Here is a 21443-nt window from a genome sequence, read left to right as displayed (position 1 = left end):
TGTCACAGTTGAGAGTGTCTGAAAAGCCACATTCCTGCAGTGATACTGAGCCTGGACGAGGTCTCAGAGGCCAGAGACAACTGGAAGAGTTTAAGACATCGTCATCACAATCATGAAATCCTTCCTTTAAACATGTGAAAGTCAGGCAACAATAAACGTGTTGCCTCATAAATGTTTCAGTATATTGATGGCAGAGCACTTACATAACAAACCAAAGTACTAATGAGCTGATTGAAAATCTGGCATCAAGTGTGAAAATGAATCATTCGCCCATGTTTCATTAAAATCTGGTCAGTGGTTTGTGGAAAACCCTTCATGAAGAATGTAGGGTAATTTATAAAATGTCACAATGAAGTGGTGAAATTCTGCATCATTCTCAATCATCAGGAAATCTGGTCTGTGGTATCTGAGGTTTTGTGTTTAATGGAACGAACAGACAGGAAGAAAGGGGTCTGGTCTCACACAAACACTTTAAGTAACCCTAAGGGCGCTGACACACCAACCAGATTATCGGCCGTCGGACAGTCTGGCGAGGTCAGTGACTCGATTCTGTTCAGTGTGTTCTGTGCCGTCATCCGTTGGAGGAGCTGTCAGCCTTTATTTTGGCCGACCCGACATGCTCAGTCGGAGACAGGGCAGTCGGGACTCACCCGGAAATGGCGAGCGGATGAGAAATCTGACGAAAATCTTTTAAACTGACCTTTGTCGATCTGAAATGAAGACAGATTCAGCAACTGTATGGCCTATTTCTCACTTAAAATGTTTTCAGAAACACGTTTCAGTGAACTATTTTAGTACAATATGAGATCGTATTCTGAACAAGCCGCCATGACAGTCTGGCTGTGAATTTCCGGAGAAAAAAGACCCACGTGACGCGTTCGTCCTATCAGCTGCCGGTTTTCATTTTCTGGGAAACAATACAGAGAAGCGCCGCCTGCTGCTATGGAGACGTATTACGTTTCGTTTCACGTACGCTCAAGTCGGCGTCGCCTCAGTGTGTTTTGAGGCATTTTTTTGGACGGTCGGCCGCCTGATTGGTGTGTAACAGCTCTAACAGTTATATGATTCCACTTATTTTCCTTGCTATTCATCATATCTTAAGGATTTGACTGGCTTTTAAAGACATGGTTCATTATGTTGGGGGTAATTGGAAAATGGGCAAACTCACACTCATGTTATATTCTTAAAGTTTTAAATACAATTTTGAGATGTAACACAGGATCATGAGGATTAAGGTTTTTTTTAGTTTTTTTGACAAACCTACTGATTTTCATAAAAATTACTTTCTTGAAGTTGACATTTCAGGAAATACACATACTCACTTTCTTGCCCATAGTTAATTTACAACAGTAGACAGAGGGGAAATCCACGAAAGGTTAAAGGGTGTTTTTAAAGAGGGGGGCGGGATGGGAGAATGGCAGGAGAAATGATGGAAAGATGAGGCGAGTGGGGAGAGGTGAGACATAACAGAGGGGAGGAGAAGTGCAGGTCAGCCTGTATTCTGGTGGAAGTGGTTCAGACCTCCTGTGCTCCCAGTCAAAGCTTCCTCTGTTAGGCCAGAGCTCTGATGTTTCCCCTGAGGCCTGGGTCCTGGAAGTGGGCTGGCAGAGCAAATAAACAGAGAGGAGGTGCTCACGCTCGCCACACTAACACCTTCGCATATGTATACTCACAAGAGTTTAAAAAGAATACACACACACAGTTATACGCTAACAGTAAAAGAGCTGTGCATGCGGCTGTGCGCAACACCTTCACACCTCTAGGAGGAAGGTGACGTAGAGGCTTGTTTTGTTTAATTTGTGGAGACCAAACCTCCAAGATCAAGAGAGGATTTTTTTTGGAGTTTAAGACATTTGGAATATAAAGATTTGAGACAAATGAGTGGAAAAATACAAATTAGTTTAGCCTTCTTATAAAGTAGAATAAATATGCTTTTACTGGGATTTAAAAACACACAAAAGGTTTATGTACAAAACACCTTAATAAGAAAAAGCTCATCCCAGCAGTTAGAGACACATTGAAAAGACAAAAACCAAAAAAGCTCCACATCAGGAATGAACGATACTGACTCCCAAAAGAATATATATAAAGAAACATGGCAGCCCTCCAAAAATGTGTTTCAATGTTAGTCTCATCATGCTAATGGGTTTCAGCATAATCCATCATCACACCATCAGACACAACCAGACTAGCCAAGTTTTTGAACTGCTTGCAACTGTGTGTGTTGCTGAGCAAATAAATCAATTACAGCACGGTTGATGAATACAACATGCTGTAATTGTAACATGTATACGCCACATCAGTAAGAAGCATCCATCAAACTGACAAGTCATACACACACACACATATACACATACATGGCCAGTCTCCTGTCCTGGCGTGTCAAGAGGCCATTGACCTCCACTGAGCTCCACTTCCTGTGTTCCTCCCACCAGTCCCAAGAGGGAAACTCTAAGCTGACAACAACTTTCATCCCTGTCTTTTAACCATCCTCGTCCTCCCTCCTTTCTTTCCATTTCATCCCCCTCATCTCATTTTAACACCCCCCCCTCAGTTAATCCCACATTTCTGCAATCTGAGGCGATACACAGGTGATTTATTTCAAAGGATATCAGAAGAGAGGGATATTGAAGCCTCTTATAATCTCCCTCACATGTAGAAACTCTACCTACAAACTAGGAGAACCACATTCTGTAATGCGAGTGGGACTCATAATAAGTAGTGACAGCATCGTCAATGGAAAGCATCATCCATACTGTGCCTTGCTCTCAGGACTGTCTAGGCTGAGGACTTGGGGAGGTAGTGGGGTTTTCTTGGGGTGCTATAATGAATATCACTGTCTTTGTAGCGCATTCCTGCCTGCAAATGCGCAAATAAATCACAGTTACTCTGGATGGGAACCCCCACCCCCTGGAAGGAGACCCCTTGCTAAAATACATAATCTTAAGTGTAAAGTGATCCAGGCCCAGGCCTGCCTCTGGATCCTGTCTCAGTGTTTCTTCCAGTGCTGCCGTGCTGATTTTGGCAGCAGCTGCCGTAGCAGACAGGGGTCGTCCATTGGCCCGACTGCACCTCTCGCTGGGCAGCTAGCTACAAGGGACTAGTGAAAGTTGGTACCCAAAGACTAGAGAGGAGGATGGACAGGGATGGAGTTTAGGATGAGGGTCCCTACATGTTAACCGAAGCATTGAGAACATTGTAAGTGTACAGACAGTTTATTAAAAAGATAGTTTAGAAAGACAGTAGCTGCCAAGACGGCGGCCGCCTGTATATGAATGCGAATAAATAATAATTTAATAAACTGTCTGTACACTTACAATGTTCTCAATGCTTCGGTTATCATTTAGGGACCCTCATTATCCTACTGTTGAAGTGTGGTGATATTTTGAGCCTTTTTAGTGGTATAATAAGTGATTTGTTTTTACATTCCCTGTGCTCCGAATTCTAGCATTGTAAGCTAATCAGCGGTCCGTGCTAGCTTGTTTCAAGCTACAAACACATTCAATTAGCATGAAAACATGTCCCAGAGAGCGATCGAGTGGGTACACATCTGTTTTTAACCCCTAGGTTCGTTTTGCGCCGGAATTGTCCTTTAAATGGGATCAGGTCAGTGTGGCATGCAGACTCAGCATGGAATAGTAATCACATGCTTGAGGTTGCATGTAGACACCATCAGACATCCTTAAGACACACCAGCAGGCCATGTCAGAGGCCTGTCAAGGTTGACTAATATTTTTTTTTTATCTTGCTCAGAAGAAACAGCAATAATCATTTCACTACTTGCTACAGATCTTTTCCCTGTGCATGATCTGTATTAGAGCACTCAATAATTTTGTTTTAATGGATTGTAGGAGCTAATGTCCAATCTATTGCCAGTTCTTTGTTTATTGTAATGTATTGCGCTCTACACAAGCTGTCAAAAACAGCAGCCAGCAGTCAGTGTTAGCAAAAGCCAAGAGAGGCTATCCAAATCCTCTCCAAACCTATCTATCTATCATCCATGTTTTTTCTTAATACAGAGCATATCCGCTGTGAAACATACGCAAATTGCTACTAATTACAACACATATGAATTTGAATGCGGGCTTACACAGCCAAATTAGTCAATACTGCTGGTCAGCCTAAAGAAGGTAGAAGATACTACCTGCTACAGGCTGAGCGATAATCTGACACAAGTACAATTCAACAACAGATAAACTACCAAAAGCGCTTCATTAGTAACAATATCCTGCTTCGTGTCTATCATTTAGTACAAGGCTACAATTCATTACAATAATCTACTAATCACTACTCATTTATTTGGGTCACAATCCACTGAACACTGCAGTGCTGTGGTTGTTAAGCTTAGTTGATTTCTTGTTTATGTCATGTCATGCCATGTCTGGCTGTTTTTGTTTTATTACACAATATATGCAGTTGAGAAAACACTTGAAATGTGTCAGTATAGGGCCAATACTCAATAGCAACAATAACAATAGCAGTATTATTTGCAAATGTGTGTGGAGAGTTGTGACACTTTATCTCTTTTTGTATGTGTGTACCCAAGTACACAAATCTCTAAATGTGCATAAGATGTGAACATGTGTACATGTGTAAAAGACTGAAATGTACAAAACAAATATATAATGTATGTAAATGTAAATGTATGTAAATGTAAATGTAATAAGGTAAAAGGCATCAAGAGATGACAAAACCGAAAAATCTTGAAATCGACATCAAATGGCTGTATATTTGTGTTTACCTCCATGTTCATAAAGCAGTCTTCTGCTTCCCTGCCTTTTTTGCACATTGCTGTGTATCTTGGCACAGTACTGCCACCTATATGTCAGTGGAATAGTGTTAGAGTAATACAAACTATTGGAAGGACTGTGTATGGATGTGTTTACATTGACGACAATAGAGGAAGCTCTCAGTTGATCCTGAGATGTGCATCTCAAGTGTTTTGGTTGCATTTGTGCATTTAGGAGCTGCATGCTAGTAAAGAAAACTGGTTAAGGAGTTTTTAAAAATGTGTGTAACCATTTGTAAAAAACATTTTTTTGTTTAGTGCTGTAGTTTAAAAGTGGCTGTTAAAGGCTCCTGGCCTGAGCAAGTCTTGTGAGGAAAGAAAAATATTCCTCTGAATGAAATAAAGATGGAAAAGGCAGACAGCTCATCAGGTTTTAATGGACAGAGGCCAATAACATGTCAGTCTGAAGAGAAGAGAGAGAAAGAGACAGCGATTATGTAAACAGCTGGTGAACCAGTGGAGTTCACTGTGAAACAAGAGTCTGATAGAGTGGCCGGAATATAAATCGGTGTGTTTCAAATCACAGACTCGATGTAGCGCGAGTGAAGTAAAGTACACAGAGAGGACATGAAAAAGAAGAGAGAATGACTGACATTAAAAGGATGTACCCAATTACTGGATGGCATCCGAGCCCTTACACAGACTCACACACACACACACACACACACACACACACACACACACACACACACACACACACACACACACACACACACACACACACACACACACACACACACACACAAGGTAGGAAGGTAGGTGGATTTTTTTAGGACAGAATAATACTACTACAATGTACAGTATATATACTGATAAAAGAAGCATACCTGTATTCCTACCAGACAAACATCTACAAACACATACAGTAAGTCTGATTCCAGTGAGTGTAATGGTCTGTGTTTTAAAGGCCGTGTCATGCCTGTTGCCTGTCTGACCAACATGCTTTCACATTCCAAAACAAAAACACACGGGTCACCTCTCTCTCCGCCCTCTTCTGCTTGTCCAGAGGCCCCGGGTCTTCCTGTCCTGTCCATCACAAACACCCAGGGGAGAGCTGCTGAGGTTGCTGCATTTCTGGCTGACAGACAGCCTGTCGATCTATATGCACTTGTAATGTGTTGTAGTCAGATCAGCTGGCTTCACCGCTCTGTGGATCATTTATACAAGTTGTTTTTTTCTGTAATTTGCCACCATCTTGGTTCTGGTCTCTGGTTGTCATGTCTTTATCTTCACTGTTTACTCTAAGTTTCTTGTGGAGCTTTCAGTTGGTCTGTTATGGCTTGCTTCACATTTGACCAATGTGCAAATGTGAGATGCTTTACCACTAACATTAGAATGCCAGTATGTACGGATGTGTGTGAGTGTGTGGGGGAAGGTTAGTAGCTGTAAGAGCATGTGCAGAGACCATGAAGGATCCAGAGTTGAGGTGAGAGTTGAGAATTACCGCATTAGAGGTTAGTCTGATAAATCCAGAGGGAAACGAAGGCGATGAGAGGGAGCACAAGACTCTGAGATAACTCTACTTTATCTGTAGTCCTGCAAAGATGGTGTCAAGGAGCAAAGTTCACACACTCTCTCTCTCACACACACACACACACACACACACACACACACACACACACACACACACACAGATCACATAAGTCTACACAAAACGCAATTACAAACTTGGATTGTTTTAGCATGCTGATGTTAACATTTAGCTCAAATAACTGCTGTGCCTGAGTGGGCTACAGCCTCACAGAGCAGCTAGCATGGCTGAAGACTCTTAGTCTGTTTTCACATAAATTGAACTCTGAACAGTGTCCATTGAATCAGGTCTCGACATAGTCCGAAGTTTCCCTTTCACACATGTAGTACACAACAAGAGATTGTCTGTGTTCCCACTTAGATGTATTCCCACTTGGAGTCTCTTGCCGTTCCCTGAATTTGTCTGACGATTCAGGCGTCGGCCCTTACCGAGTGAAATTTCTGAATCTCGTTGTCTCTACAGTAAGACATTTTCGCTTCCGCCTTCGTGTAAATCAACTTTCATCTTCATGCTCAGATGTTTGTTTTCTTCCAGTTTCGCCCAAGCCGACAGCAACTCCCACTCGCACACTGTGAATTCTCACACATTACAGTACACAGACTTTGTACTAGGGAGCTGGCAGTGAAAGACTGTTTGTTTGATATATACGATCTAACTGTACAGATTATTGAATGCATCTCCTCTTTTAAACTTATCAGTAATATAAAAAAAAGTCTACTCTTTGGTACTTGCGTTACTTCCACACACCCCAGCAATCTTTTTGGATCAGTAAAATAAATGAATAACAATCTAACAGTTAAACTGAGAAAACAGATTGCATTTTATTATTTAAATATTGCTTGATCCCATTGCTGAAATGCTGCATTTCGTAACATTTATCAGTACTGCAAATACTCATCTGCAATAAATTTATATTGGTACTGCATAGGAATTGATTTCTGCTGCTTGAAAACACTTGAATAAAGATGTTGACAGTGTCAATATATTTGAAATTGTGACTTTTTGGGTCAAATGAGGACCAGATTGACTTGAAATAAACGTTTTAGTGGCTTGCATCTGCAATGCATTAACCCAACTGAGATGACTGACTGACTGACTGACCTAATTGATTGATTGATGGATGTATTGACTAATTGACTGACTGAATGACATCTTAGCATTCACTCTCCTGTCTCCACCTCAGCTCAATGCCCGGACTTATCCATCCCTCTCAACACTTCCAGCTACAGGCTGCAGATTAAAGCTGCTCTCATCTGGATCTCATCACTTTAGGCCAGTCTCGCCATTTTATAGGTTATTTTTCATTCAGGAGAAGGAGGGGGGATCTCAGAGTGATTTAAGGTTACACTGCATGGAGGCTGGAGGAGAATAAAAGCAACTTGTTGTCATGAGGGGGCCGTGAATGAGGCAGCACACTAACTCCCCTCCAGTAACAGCATGCAGTTTTTAGGACAGGAGTCGTGCATTCTTCCCCACTTTGTGTGTGTGTGTGTGTGTGTGTGTGTGTGTGTGTGTGTGTGTGTGTGTGTGTGTGTGTGTGTGTGTGTGTGTGTGTATGTATATGTGTGTGAGAGTAATTTGTTGCGTGGCTGTGCTGCTCCAGTTTCTGAGCCATTTCCTCTCTGTTTTTCCAACTGTAATGTCTGTAACATGTGGTGGATTGTTACGGGATTGCTGGACAAGTGTCATTGCCAAACACCATAAATCAATTATGGGAGAAATTGTTTCCCAATATTCATTGCACAATACTTTATTTAAAAAATACTGCACTTACTGAACTGTTACGAGCTTAAATCACAAAAGCAGAAACTATAAAGGAGTTAAACACCAGAAGTTTTGGACCTTTAGGCTAAAAAGAGTCAACCCTCCCCTCACCAGTAATAATGGCATGACCCTCCTCTTATGTGCTAGTTTGCACTTAGCAAAGATGTACAGATGTCATTTTTTTTTTTTTTTTTTACAGCCATGACATACATGAGTTAACCTCTGCTTTCTCATCTTACACATCCCACTCCTCTGTTATGGTGTGGTGGCCATTTCAGTAGATTTACTCACTAACATTGTTGTGGAAACACAGTAAGCATGGAAACTAAATGCACACTTCCTACATTACTGCATTACTTCAAATACTAAGTTACTACTCTAGTAAACTAGTATTCAGATGAAATAAAACAATAAAACATTGAGACCATTCAACAAAGGACACTAGGATATAACAAATTCAACACTGGTTGCTATGGACTTGTCACTAGGCTTCCTCAGTCATTGTATATTTTAGCACATAGGTAAAGCTGCCAAAGCTGAACATTATATTCCAAAACATATATGTTTATTTTTAAAGCAGATTGTAAATTACATTGTAACAATTTGACAATTCGCCCTTATGAAATCCAATCACAGCACGGCTGTCTTGGAACACAATAGACAGACGGTGGTGGAATTCTTAAATTCTACTAAAATGTAACGGTGAACAATCAGTGTTGGACCTACATTCTGTTGAGATGTCTCTCCAAACACAGAAACGAAGCGCAGTCACACCATAAAACGTTAAGACACGTTGAGAAAAAAGATCCGTATTTTGCCATAATCCAATGACACGGAAAACAAAAGGTAATCCACAGCGATCAGTAGATCCACAGAAAGGGTCACGGTGTATCCAGTAAGGCCTATACGAGCGTCACATTCACCAGTCAGCTCCAAACAGGTGAACGAGGCCTCTCCACTTCGCCGTTTAAACAAAGTGGAATAAACGTATAAAAGTCCAAATCTACACAAAACCTGCAATCAATTAGTAAGCTGACATCACATTTATATACATGGCATTTAGGAAACCTTTATTGCAAGGTTGGCACGGCAAGATGTCCAGACTAGTGCAACAGTAATTTCAGTCGTTTTTTTGCGTCCTGCTGCTCCCATCGTCAGCCAGGTAATATTGTTTTTACTAAAACACTATATGAAATCTGATGTATTACCTATCACCATTTAGTTGTTTTGTTATTTAAGATATTTATAAAATATCTGGTCATGCCAGATGTAATTATTCCACTAATTTTTTTAAACAATGCAATTACCTGTTTCAGTGCTCCCCCTGCCCCTCCCCCCTCCAGCAAACTCATGGGTCAGACCCATCTGGTAGCGAAGGAGGGCCGAGACTAAAAGCTACATGAAGAAATATGCACCAAACAAGCCACTTTGAAATGTTGCTGTTTTCATGAATAGAAAAGTTGGGTGACCCCCCCCCCCAGACTAAAAAATGTTGGGTGACCCTCCCCTCAACAAAGAATAAAAAGACATGGCCCTCCCCTATTTTCCTCCGGTGGTCCATTCCATAAATACCGAACGGTCCCTAAAGTAAAAGTTTAGCTTATGCTGAGCTAAGATAACCGGTTGCTGGTTGTACCACACACAGAGTGCAACATGTCAAACTATTCCTTTAATGATGATAAGGTGAAAGGCTGGCCCTGCTGATATGAAAACGGTGATAGAAATACACACATCTGATTACTTTTTTTTTTTTTTCAGGAGGAAATGCTGTGACGGATTCAGGTTTGTGATGGGCCAGTGCATACCTGAAAGTAGGTAAACCATTCACACTATCCTCTAAAATTGGCTCGAGAACTCTCACATCTGATTCACATGCTCCAAATCTGATACCATTTCTCAACTACAGCAGTTTCTAGATTAAAACCACATTTGTCTATATGGACCTCCACAGAAGACCAGATAATCCACATACTATAGTCGACTTTTGTAATTTTGGAGTAATTATGTGTGTGTACTGCACTGGAACAAACAAAATCAGCCAACCAAAAAAGAAACTGCCCACAGGTTTGGCACAGAGAACTGCCCTATTGTGCTGTGGTCATTCATATAAAAAACAGGTTTACTGTCTATAGCATCAAAACTTTGACTATATACTGAGGTATGCCTCCATAGAATTACAGTGAGTCACATCGGCCACTAGGGGACACTGTTCCTCCATGAACACAACAGCCTTTCAAGGATGGATGTGCCTGAAAATATATTACACATGATGTGTGCATATACCATATCAATATATGTTGGGCATATGGCTCTACTAACATTTTAAAGTTTAAGCTAGAGTTACTCAAATGTGGACCACACCAGATTAGTACAAAGTCTGATGTTCCACTATGTCTTGAGACCGATGACTTACTTGATGCGTGTATTTTTTTCACCGACAGTTTTACTTGATATTTACAGCAGCGGTGCTTTCTGTAATCTATCCATAATTATGTCAAACTTTTATCTAAAGTACATTTCATGCAACAAGGTATAATATAAACACTGTCGAGCCACATAGCATATATATATATATATATATATATATACAGTGGGTACGGAAAGTATTCAGACCCCTTTACATTTTTCACTCTTTGTTTCATTGCAGCCATTTGCTAAAATCAAAAAAAGTTCATTTTATTTCTCATTAATCACTCAGCACCCCATCTTGACAGAAAAAAAACAGAAATGTAGAAATTTTTGCAAATTTATTAAAAAAGAAAAACTGAAATATCACATGGTCATAAGTATTCAGACCCTTTGCTCAGTATTGAGTAGAAGCACCCTTTTGAGCTAGTACAGCCATGAGTCTTGGGAATGATGCAACAAGTTTTTCACACCTGGATTTGGGGATCCTCTGCCATTCTTCCTTGCAGATCCTCTCCAGTTCCGTCAGGTTGGATGGTGAACGTTGGTGGACAGCCATTTTCAGGTCTCTCCAGAGATGCTCAATTGGGTTTAGGTCAGGGCTTTGGCTGGGCCAGTCAAGAATGGTCACAGAGTTGTTCCGAAGCCACTCCTTTGTTATTTTAGCTGTGTGCTTAGGGTCATTGTCTTGTTGGAAGGTGAACCTTCGGCCAAGTCTGATATATATATATATATATTTCACAGCAGACACTTTGACTACATATTATTGTATGGTGCATTATATTAACCCAATGTCCAATTGTATTTGGGTGTCCTAATTCTGTGTGAAACTTACAGACTATAGTTACCCTAAAATATTCCCACAGTGGAACGAAAAAAGTAATGTCCATGGGTGTGGACTACTTTCTGCTAACAATCCAGTTATGCAACGCTGCTTCTGTCAGTAATGATGCAAAAATAAAGCTGATTCATAAGTGCCCAAAATCTCAATTTACTGCTCACTATAGAGCAGCTACTGAGTAGGGAGTAGTAGTGTAACATTGCCGGTGGCTCCGTTCTACTCAAGTGTCACAGTAAGCCGTGACAGTGTGCCAGGACCCTAAAACTGAAGCAGCTAAATGGAATTCAGCATTCATTCATGTTATTATTAGAGCCTAAGGGGCTGTCTGTGGGCTGACAGTAGAACCTGTATTAGTTTCCAGTTGTGGATTTGGAACAGTAAGAATGTAAGAAGGTGGTGATAAAGGCTAATAGTGATGTCCAATGAAGCTTCATGAACAATTAGTTGTATTTGTTGACCCAACTAGATGGCACACAAATGCTCAAGGAATGGCAATTTAGTCTGCTTTCAATCCTTTGTTGAACACAGAGCGCCATCTATTGGGCTTAAAAAATGAAAGAAAATGCCTCACTAAGCTTCACTAGTGATTACAGTAATGTTGGTATCAGTGATCCTGAATAACGTGCTCAGTCTGCGTACTCTCTGCCTCCTCCCTCTCTGCGTAGGCGTGGATGTGTGTGCAGCGTCGCCCTGTGAGCAGCAGTGTACTGATAACTTTGGACGAGTTGTCTGCACATGTTACCCCGGCTATCGCTTCGACCGAGAGAGACACCGCAACCACAAATCTCCTTACTGTCTGGGTCAGTACACTCCCTTCTCATCTGCCCGTGCTGTGAAATACTTTTGACTATGATGTCTATTGCTGTCATGGAGTTTTTCTCCATGACAGCAATTATATAAAAGTTATTTATTTGAGGTTCCTCAAATAAATAACTTCCTTAATGCTTCTTCAAACAGCACTTAAAATGAGATTTTTTTTAAAAGATTTTTTTTTGTTTGTGATAATGTACTTTTTTTCTCTCCCCCCCCCCCACACACACACACACACTTTTACATAAAGACATTGATGAGTGTGAGCATCCAGACAGCAGCATGTGTGACCACGAGTGTGTGAACACAGTGGGCAGCTTCCTGTGTCGATGTCGCAGTGGCTACATACTCGCACCGGACCAACGCTCCTGCATCCCTGTACACAACTGTGAGTTTATGTCACAACTGAGCTGCGTTTGGATGAAAATTCAGTAGAAAACTCAAAATCATTGTCCATGTCCGTGCTTGTACTGTAATTGTTTTACTATTTTACACTCTGGGAATTAAGTGAACTTTAATTGTGATTAAGTGTGATTTGACTGTGTATTGTTCAGCACAGTGTGACACCAGTAATTGGAATGCTTTTTGATTGATTGGTTTGATTCCCAGTGTAGCCAAACACCCACGACAGAAATGCCAGACATTTCTTTAAATGTATGTTTTGTTTTGCAGTGAGTTCATCGGGGAAGTCAGACACCCTGATGAGTGCTGGTACCTGCTCGTTCACCTGTCAGGATTTTATGAACATGAAAAACAGTCTGCTGCAGCTAAAACTGAGGCTGGGCAACACACAGTCACCCAACCAGGTAACTTTAGAGAGGTAACCTAAAACTAAACCACCCGAGATAAAAGATGTCTAGAATTAAATGTTCATGCTCATCTAAAATGTTGTCATCTACACACCCCACCTTTTCTCTGTTTATCCTACTGAGTCGTTTCTCTTTGTGTTTGTAGGTACCTGGCCTGGCCAACAGCAGTGACAAGCCGTCTCTGGGGAGGGCAGGAAAAAGTCCCGATAGCCCTTGTCTTCCTGGTTTACCCGGTCCTCCAGGAGCTCCTGGGGTCCCAGGTAATGTAGATACACACTACCATTTAAAGGTTTGGAATCGCCTGCCACATGATTGGGTGCAGTGAGATGGCTGAGAAGACCAGAAAGTCCTCTTTACAAATAGATGTTGTTTTGTGTGAAGGGTTTGCAAAAAAGAAGTAATGTTTCATGGAGAACAAACGCTGTACTGTGGTTCAACCAGACTGGCAATTGAAAGGCCACGAAGAGACAAAGATACCTCTGAGCAACACTTTAATAAGAATAGAAGAAATCAGTAACATAAACTGTAAGCTACAGTATCAAAATGTGTGCAAATTTAAATAAGAAGACGTTCCTGTTTCAGTGTCAAGTGCACAATAATACAGCCTATAACATGATGGAATTAACAGACGTGTTGCTTTAGCAAAGCTATTCTTCAAACTTCACAATAGAAATAGAAGGTTAGTCTAGGGTTAGCACTATAGGAATATCAGCAGAACATACATACGTACATACTACATACAACATCAACCTCTATAATCTAACCATTGAGCACACTGCAGAGGGCCCAAAGAAAAATCAATATTAAGAGCCCAATTTCCCCGTTGTGATTCAATAATGATCAAGGGTCACTTACGCTTTTCTGGACCTGAAAACAAATCCAAGTTCCAACAGTATTCTCCTCTGTCATGCAACAATGTGGGGACATCGACTAAATGGAAGTTTGATTCTGTTAATCCTTCTTTATTCAGGCCCAAACCTTTTCAAATATAAATAACACATTTGGTGTCTAAATTATACTGTTTTTGTTAAAATAGCCATTAATGAAGGAAAGAAGAAATGCATTAATATATGTAAATATATGTGATTCCAAACTTTGGAACAGTAGTGTAAGGTTAGAAAAGTTTGTGATTAATGCAGTAAGCAACTGCAACTAAATTAATGTTGCTTTGTTGTTAGAATAACAAAAAGGAAGAGGGTAAAGAGCAAACAAGTAGGGTTTTAGATGGCCTGTCTAAGGAGATACAGTAGTAGCAAGAAATACTCTTTTTCCTTGAATGATATTGCAGTTTGTCACTCTGATGCTAATGACTATCTGATTTGAAATAGCTCTGTTTATCGCTGTATCCATCTGTCCTCAGGACACCCAGGAGAACCAGGAAAGAGAGGGGACCCAGGGGAAGGGGGCCCGCCTGGCCCTCGGGGGCCACGGGGAGACATGGGACCCATGGGTCCAGAGCCAGACCTAAAGCACATGAAAAGAGGCCGTAGGGGGCCAGTGGTAAGAAAAAAAAACTGTTTCATAACGTAGGGGTTACCACATCTGTTTTTCAGTTAATTTCCTTCTGGAGCCTCTACCTCAGAACATCAAAGTAGTGTCTCAAAACCTGGAGATCACACCTTCACGGTGTCTAATGATCCAAAGTGTCAGCAAGTCATATGAATATAAGTTTGGTGCCACTGGTGTTACGTGAACAACCAAGTATATCAATCCACATGAGACGGCACAGTCAGCCACTGTCCATCACCTTCATATACCATGACGAAGGAGGAAGTAAAGGTAGAGAGGAATTTGTCAGTATTAGTTTAAACCTGTATGGTGGAATTTCTGTGGTGGTAATTTCTTCATGTAATGTCTGAGAAAAACTGCCAAACCATAGTGACTCAAGATGTATCTTTAGCGCCGCTGCAACTTCTTGTCATTACTGCTTTAAACAGACTAAAGCACAGCTGTACGATGGCTCTGTCACACTGAAATGTGGTGACAGTGAGGCAGTATACATGATACCTGGGGCCTGTAACACTTTGGGCCGCAGCCCAGAGTGTTATTAATTACACCTGTGCTTTTCCTGGTGCGAGATGTCAGAGGTCCCCAAATAAGTTGACCACCTGATGTATGATAATCTCTTCAGCAGGACACCGTTACTCTGATTGAAAGGAAGCCTGCTTCTCTACAGTTGTAACAACATACAGTAAATGAATGTTTCCCCTCATAGAATTAGCTTGACAAGTGCTAATACATGTGTCTTATCTTTCATACAGGGACCCCCTGGGGCAACAGGAAGAGATGGACTAAAGGTCATTATTATATCTTCGTTTTCCTCATTTGTGCTTTAAATTCACGTCTCTATGTGTGTCTGTGTGTGTACTGTATCTGCATGTGTGGACCTACACTAGCCAGCTAGTGTCTATATTGTCTTTAGACACCTGTCACTGTCACATTGGCTGCTGTAACTGGGTTACATGGAGTGATCAAATCAGAGGTGTCAAAAGTATTCACATTCATTACTCAAGTAGAAGTATAGATACTAGGGTTTGAAAAGACTTCTGTAAAAGTTGAAGTATCAACTCAAGCTTTTTACTCAAGTAAAAGTGTAAAAGTACTGGTTTCAAAACTACTTAAAGTATAAAAGTAAAAGTAATGTAAGGGGGAAAAAATGCCATTAAGGACAAAAGCTTAGCCCCCACAGAGGCCTATAGTGCACTACCCCACCTCCACAAAAAAAGGAGCACCTTGTTCAATTGTATTTGTCTGTTCTGTATGTTCAAAAATATAAAACAATAAAAAGTTGATCTTAAAAAAAAAAAGGAGCACAAGGCGACATTAAAAAACGGCTTGTGTATTGCTAAGGCCACAGGGTCAAAATTAAATGATTTATTAAAAATGTAATAACAATAACTTATAACAATAACTTATTTTTTTCAGACAATGGCAGCTACAGTCTGGTGTTACAATCCTCTACAGTGAAATACAGACACTTTTGCACCGTTTAGCTGTCAGCATTTTAACCGTGTTTAATCCAGCTACTAGCTAGCGGTAGGCTAACGTTACCTGCTGCCAACTGTAGTGTTGACTAGTGTCCCGTGCGGCGATGTTTCAGTTCCCTCTAACGTCCGTTTTCGGAGCATCAGAGAGAAGCGCAGGCATGTAAGTTGCACCTAATAAGGCACCGAAATCCGCGTTCTATTCGGTCCGGTAGATAGCGGTCGTTAAGGCACCGGTGCCGTATTAGGTCTGTGCAGGTGCGATGCGTACAAACCAATAGGGAATGGTCGGAATGGTATATGTTTATACTTCTCATCCAACCACAATCATATTCACTCTATCCGGATGGCGCGATTTATCTGGATAGGTATTTTTTTGTGTGTTTTTTTGAATGATGACAAGCCGGAATGAAAACAAGCCGAACTGAAATAGGAGTAACAAGGCTATTTTTAAAATGTAAGGAGTAGAAAGTACAGATAATTGCGTGAAAATGTAAGGAGTAGAAGTAAAAAGTCTGCTGTAAAATAATTACTCCAGTAAAGTATAGATACCCAAAATTTCTACTTAAGTAAGGTAACAAAGTATTTGTACTTTGTTACTTGACACCTCTGGATAAAATAAAATGGCAGTTCATGCAGTTCTGAACAGCTAGCTCTGCTTTGTGTCTGGTGTCTGATATATTATACACTACACACACTGTTATTCCAGTAATAATCATTACAGTTTTTACCTGTTCGACATTCAATTGAATGTTTTTCAGGACATTTTAGCGAGTTGTTACTCACTAAATAGAACAAAATGTTAATGTATCTGAATCAATTTGCTGCTCTGCAGTTTTTACAGCTCTTAAAAAGCTGTGTCGGTTGAAATGGGTTTAATTGGTGCTGTTTCTCCTCTACAGGGTGACAGAGGAGCTCCAGGTCCCAGAGGTCCACCTGTAAGTTAATTTAGAACTAAAGCATCATTTGTAAAACTCCTGTATAAATCTACTCATAAACACGCTCTTAAAACATCATTTTTCCATCTTGAACCTGCCTCCTTCATCTACATTTTGCCCCCAATTCTATAAAGTATTCTAATTGTAATGTAATTGTTTTATTTTCATGTTTGAAGTGGATGTAGTAATTGGTGTAATCAGTGAGGGACTGTAGCTTTTATAGGCCAGCCTGATTCATACAAGAGGGTGGTGCATGATATGTATTTTGTATTATTTTGTAACAGTGTAACAGACATTTTGACTTGTCATAGCAGGAAACGCAAAGGTGAAACAAATTGTGTTAACAGTGTCCATGGACATCAAGTGTCCTAGTAAGCCATGACAGTGAGCACAATACAAGGACCCTGGAACTAGCTCACCAAACTGGAATATCATTTTTAATGTTTAACAGTTTCCATGTTATTACATGCCTACATGTCCTCTGTGAAAAGGGGCTATTGGGCCTCACACCTCCCAAAAGGAAACTATTTGTTTTACTGATTGTCAAACCCAGTGACAGATGACACGCAGAGCATCTTAATCAATTCCTCACTTTGCCTTCTGTCCCCAGGGACCACCAGGCTCCTTCGACTTCCTTCTGCTAATGATGGCTGACATCCGCAATGACATAATTGAACTGCAGGAGAAAGTGTTTGGGGAGCGGCGGGGCATCTCTATGGACAGTCCTCATTCCAGCGGGGAAATGGATTTTGTAGAGTGGGGCTCTGGACAAGGAGATCTCCGGCTCAGTACCTGACCTTTGACATCCCACACACAGTAACATTCTCTCAAACCCAGCAAAACAAACACCAAACTTAACTCTTTATTTCTTTGTTGATAAAGGACGCTGGTGGCCAACGTGTAAATAATACCAAACCCCACAGCTGGGATGGACTGGGCAAGGAGCCTTGATTGCATTCTCGACACTGCCACAGACAGTAAGACGGAGAGATATACGGATTGTAAAAAACGGAAATTGGACCACAGCCTCTCTTAACCACTGCAAGCACTGTCTGGCTGCTTTTCATATGCTGTGGTGTGAGTGAGGGGTGTGTGCAGGACATAGAGGGAGAACGATGCAGTGCCTTTATGTCTGAGTCTGAGCTGAACCACTTCAAACGATGAACTTTATCGTCTACATCTCTTCCTGTTCCTGAGTCTGCCAATGGAAGCTCTGCTGTCAGACAGACAGTTTTGCCTGCAGGGCGTTGGTACAAAGACCCAGGACCCGCAGCTCTGCGAGCCTCCCCTGCACCCGCCTGCAGTATCAAGTCTGAGCTCTGCAGCTATTCTCTCTACTCTGAGGCATCTTCAGAAACTAATTCATGAGATTCATGGGTATTACAATCATGTTGCCAACTGTTGGACAAAAACAGTCTGATGTATTTTTGAAAATGTACAATTAAACAACGTCAAGTATGATAAACAAAAAAATATTTACCGCAAAATATGTTCATAGATAATCTCAGAGAGACGCTAAATATTTAAGACATTCAATCTTTTGACTATACATTTTAAATAAGTAGAAAGGCTGGTATCTGTTTAGAAAGAGAAATAACATGCTACAAAATAACATTTTGAATTGCACTCCTGCTACCTGAAGTAAAGCCTCTCCACCGGCAGAGGGTGCTAAGTCCCAGGTTATACCCCTGAAAGTTGGGCCTCACCACTCTATCACTCTGAATACCAACCAGGTGAGACAACCAAAGTCACAGTTTTCACAGCATTACATGTATAATTACCATCCAAAAATATTCATAATTCCCATAATTCATTCATGTCCCAAACACGCAAGTTATGTAAAACAAATAAATCATCCTTGAATTCATCTGTGAGGCGCATGCCATTATCCTGTTCACATGCCATTGAACTGTAGCGTGGCTGAATGTCATTATGAAAGGTGTAAGTATCAGAGGTTAGAGGTCAAATGCCTGGGTATAAACAGCTGGGGGGATGATTATATACCACAGGCTGTCAGACGGGGCCTGTCTGGGCTCGTACCCACCACCGAAGAGAAGTTTGAAAAATAACACTGTGTGTTTGATCTGTTGTGTTTAAAGCTCACTCTGTCTGGCCTTTTGCTGTGTGTGATGCTTTTATCCTGAAGAACAGATCTCAGTAAATCGTGCGTGTGTGTGTGTGTGTGTGTGTGTGTGTGTGTGTGTGTGTGTGGTGTGGTGTTACTTGACAGGCTTCTCACCTAACAGCTCCGGCCCCTGCCGTGCAGGCACTGCTCACAGTAGAGTCGTTGCCGGGGCAACCAGGATCAGGAAAAACAACATGAAACAATTTAAGAACCATGTCAGTAAGAGAGTGAAAGAGATTATCTCATTTCCTTCACCACTTGTCATGCAACTGGTGGCTTTCCTCTGAGCCTGTAGGGGACAGCAGAGAGGAGGCCACGTCGAAGCAAAAAGTTCACTTACCCCCTTAGACGATAGATCTGTCATCTCCGTCATAATGAAATCAGCAAAAGGAGAAGAGACGTCTGACTTTAAGTAAGGCAAACGTTTAATTGTCTTACATTTACAACTTTTATCTTAATTCATAAATGGCACCTTATGAAATTGAGTGACATCATTTTTTATCACAGACTTTTTTTAATATACTGTATCTCTAGTTATGAAAATCATCATATCTCTGACTATCTAGCCATTGGGATGCCAAACTCGAACTGTGAGGAGAGTTACTATTTGCTATATAAAGAATACATCAAATTTGGCCAGATGTTTCCTAGTATGTGAGGAATTTCCTCACTGGCACACTATGGCCATTGATAAATACACCTCTTGCATGACAGGGCTGTCACTTCAAACTGTGTGTGTGTGTGTGTGTGTGTGTGTGTGTGTGTGTGTGTGTGTGTGCGTGCGTGCGTGCGTGCGTGCGTGCGTGCATGCGTAAAGTAGCTTATGAGAGTGACCTGTGTACATGTTTGTTAGTGGGGTTGCGTGTTAGGCAAGCACATACTGTGGTTTTGGAAATGCAAATATGTGTATTTGAGTGTGATTATGTTTTCCTGTGTGGATCTGTGTTTGGCTGCCTTCAGGCCAGGGTCAGAGGTCAGACTCAGTGATTAATTATCCAGTGTTTAACTCAAGGATGAATAAACAGGTCAGAAAGGGTCACAGACGGTCTCAAACTATCTATGCCCAAATTGCTATCAAAGGACCATAACAGTGTTTTTAAACAATGATACATTTTTGGGATTGATTTTATACATTCCAGACAGTCATTGACTTCTGCTTATTACAACGCAGTTTAAAATCAACATGCATAAAACTAGAAACGTCTTTGAAAATGTTGATAGATAATCCATCACAGTGAATGTCATTTAAAATCATGCTATCATGGCAAGGTATTTTCATTTTTGTTTATTTCAAATGAGCCGTATGCAATCTTTACCTGTCTCAAGCCTTTGGAAGTTGATTTCCCTACCTTCCACTCTTAGCCTTGAAGGTGGTCAAAACCTAATGTAACCTGGTGGTCTCATGGCCAAATAAGCGAGCTTGTGACCGGGTGGTCGTCGGTTCAATGCCCAGACCGACAGGATAAAATCTGGGTGGGGAAAGTAATAGATCCCTCCCTCATTACCACCACTGAGGTGCCCTCAGGCCCTCAACCCCAACTGCTCCAGTGGAGTTGCTCAGTGGCCAGCAGATCAGACTGTGGTTGTACTGGGCAGCTTCCAGGTATGAATGTGTAACTGTGTGAATGTGATCAGGGTCTTCCTGCCAAATAGAGGCTTCCTCTCAGTGAACTTTCCCTGAATAAATAAAGGTAAAAAATATATATATAAAAAGGTGCCAACTATGACCTGCAATGTGCCCGTTGGCAACCTGCCAGGAACCTTTGTTACATGTCGTTCCCCTTCTTCTCTTTACTGTCGTCTGATGGGTTTATATAAAAGAAATACAATCTTATGTTGGGACCGAGCAGTGTGGATAAAATATGATGCTTTGTTGAATGTTAATTATAATGTAAACTGTGTGTAATTTGCAGTAAAAGGGCTAACATATGCATACACTCATTTGTCTAATCCACATATGAAAGTATCTGTCAGCAGATAAACAACACTATGAAGATGGGATTGATGGCCAAGGAAGCTACTGAATCCTCTACAGGCAATGATTAAGGAATTCACAGGGCAGATCAGTTTCCACAGTGCAACAAAAGAAGAATCTGGATTTTGCCATTTTTGTAGAAGCTTGTAGAGGCCAAGTTTCAGATATGATTCTGTGTATAAAACCGAGGTCAAGGGACAGCCAGACCATCAGCTTCTGGGGGTATAACAAACATTATTCTTCAATATTGAGTTTGGTTCTCCTAATGTTGAAATACTCACAATGACATCAGCAACATATTATTTGTATATGGAATTCTTGAAACCTATTCCTTAAGCTATAACAACTTTATAAGTTTATGCTGCCTTTTTTTCTGCATTTTTTAATAGAAAGAATGAAATGTTTCAGCTTGACAAGAAGAAGCTTTTCAACAGTAGGCTTCATTACCTGCATGTCAGGGGTCACTTGCAG

The 21443-nt window shown here is 41.0% G+C and overlaps 1 protein-coding gene across 1 annotated transcript in view; it reads left to right on the top strand.

The window, feature by feature from the left end:
• Window positions 1–20036, top strand: part of LOC144519991 (collagen and calcium-binding EGF domain-containing protein 1-like) — a 40538-nt gene extending 20502 nt beyond the window's left edge. The window contains exons 3-12 of the mRNA XM_078253557.1: window positions 9843–9895; window positions 11997–12131; window positions 12392–12529; window positions 12814–12947; window positions 13096–13210; window positions 14311–14450; window positions 15212–15247; window positions 16837–16872; window positions 17483–17660; window positions 17755–20036. Coding sequence (XP_078109683.1) covers window positions 9843–9895; window positions 11997–12131; window positions 12392–12529; window positions 12814–12947; window positions 13096–13210; window positions 14311–14450; window positions 15212–15247; window positions 16837–16872; window positions 17483–17660; window positions 17755–17780 — 991 coding nt within the window. The 3' untranslated portion in view covers window positions 17781–20036. The remainder of the gene's footprint in view (window positions 1–9842; window positions 9896–11996; window positions 12132–12391; window positions 12530–12813; window positions 12948–13095; window positions 13211–14310; window positions 14451–15211; window positions 15248–16836; window positions 16873–17482; window positions 17661–17754) is intronic.
• Window positions 20037–21443: the final 1407 nt, after the last annotated feature.

The sequence above is a fragment of the Sander vitreus genome, chromosome 1, assembly GCF_031162955.1.
Source record: "Sander vitreus isolate 19-12246 chromosome 1, sanVit1, whole genome shotgun sequence".
NCBI lineage: Eukaryota > Metazoa > Chordata > Actinopteri > Perciformes > Percidae > Sander > Sander vitreus.
The sequence above is the reverse complement of the archived record's forward strand: the minus strand, read 5'-3'. Positions and strand labels throughout refer to the sequence as shown.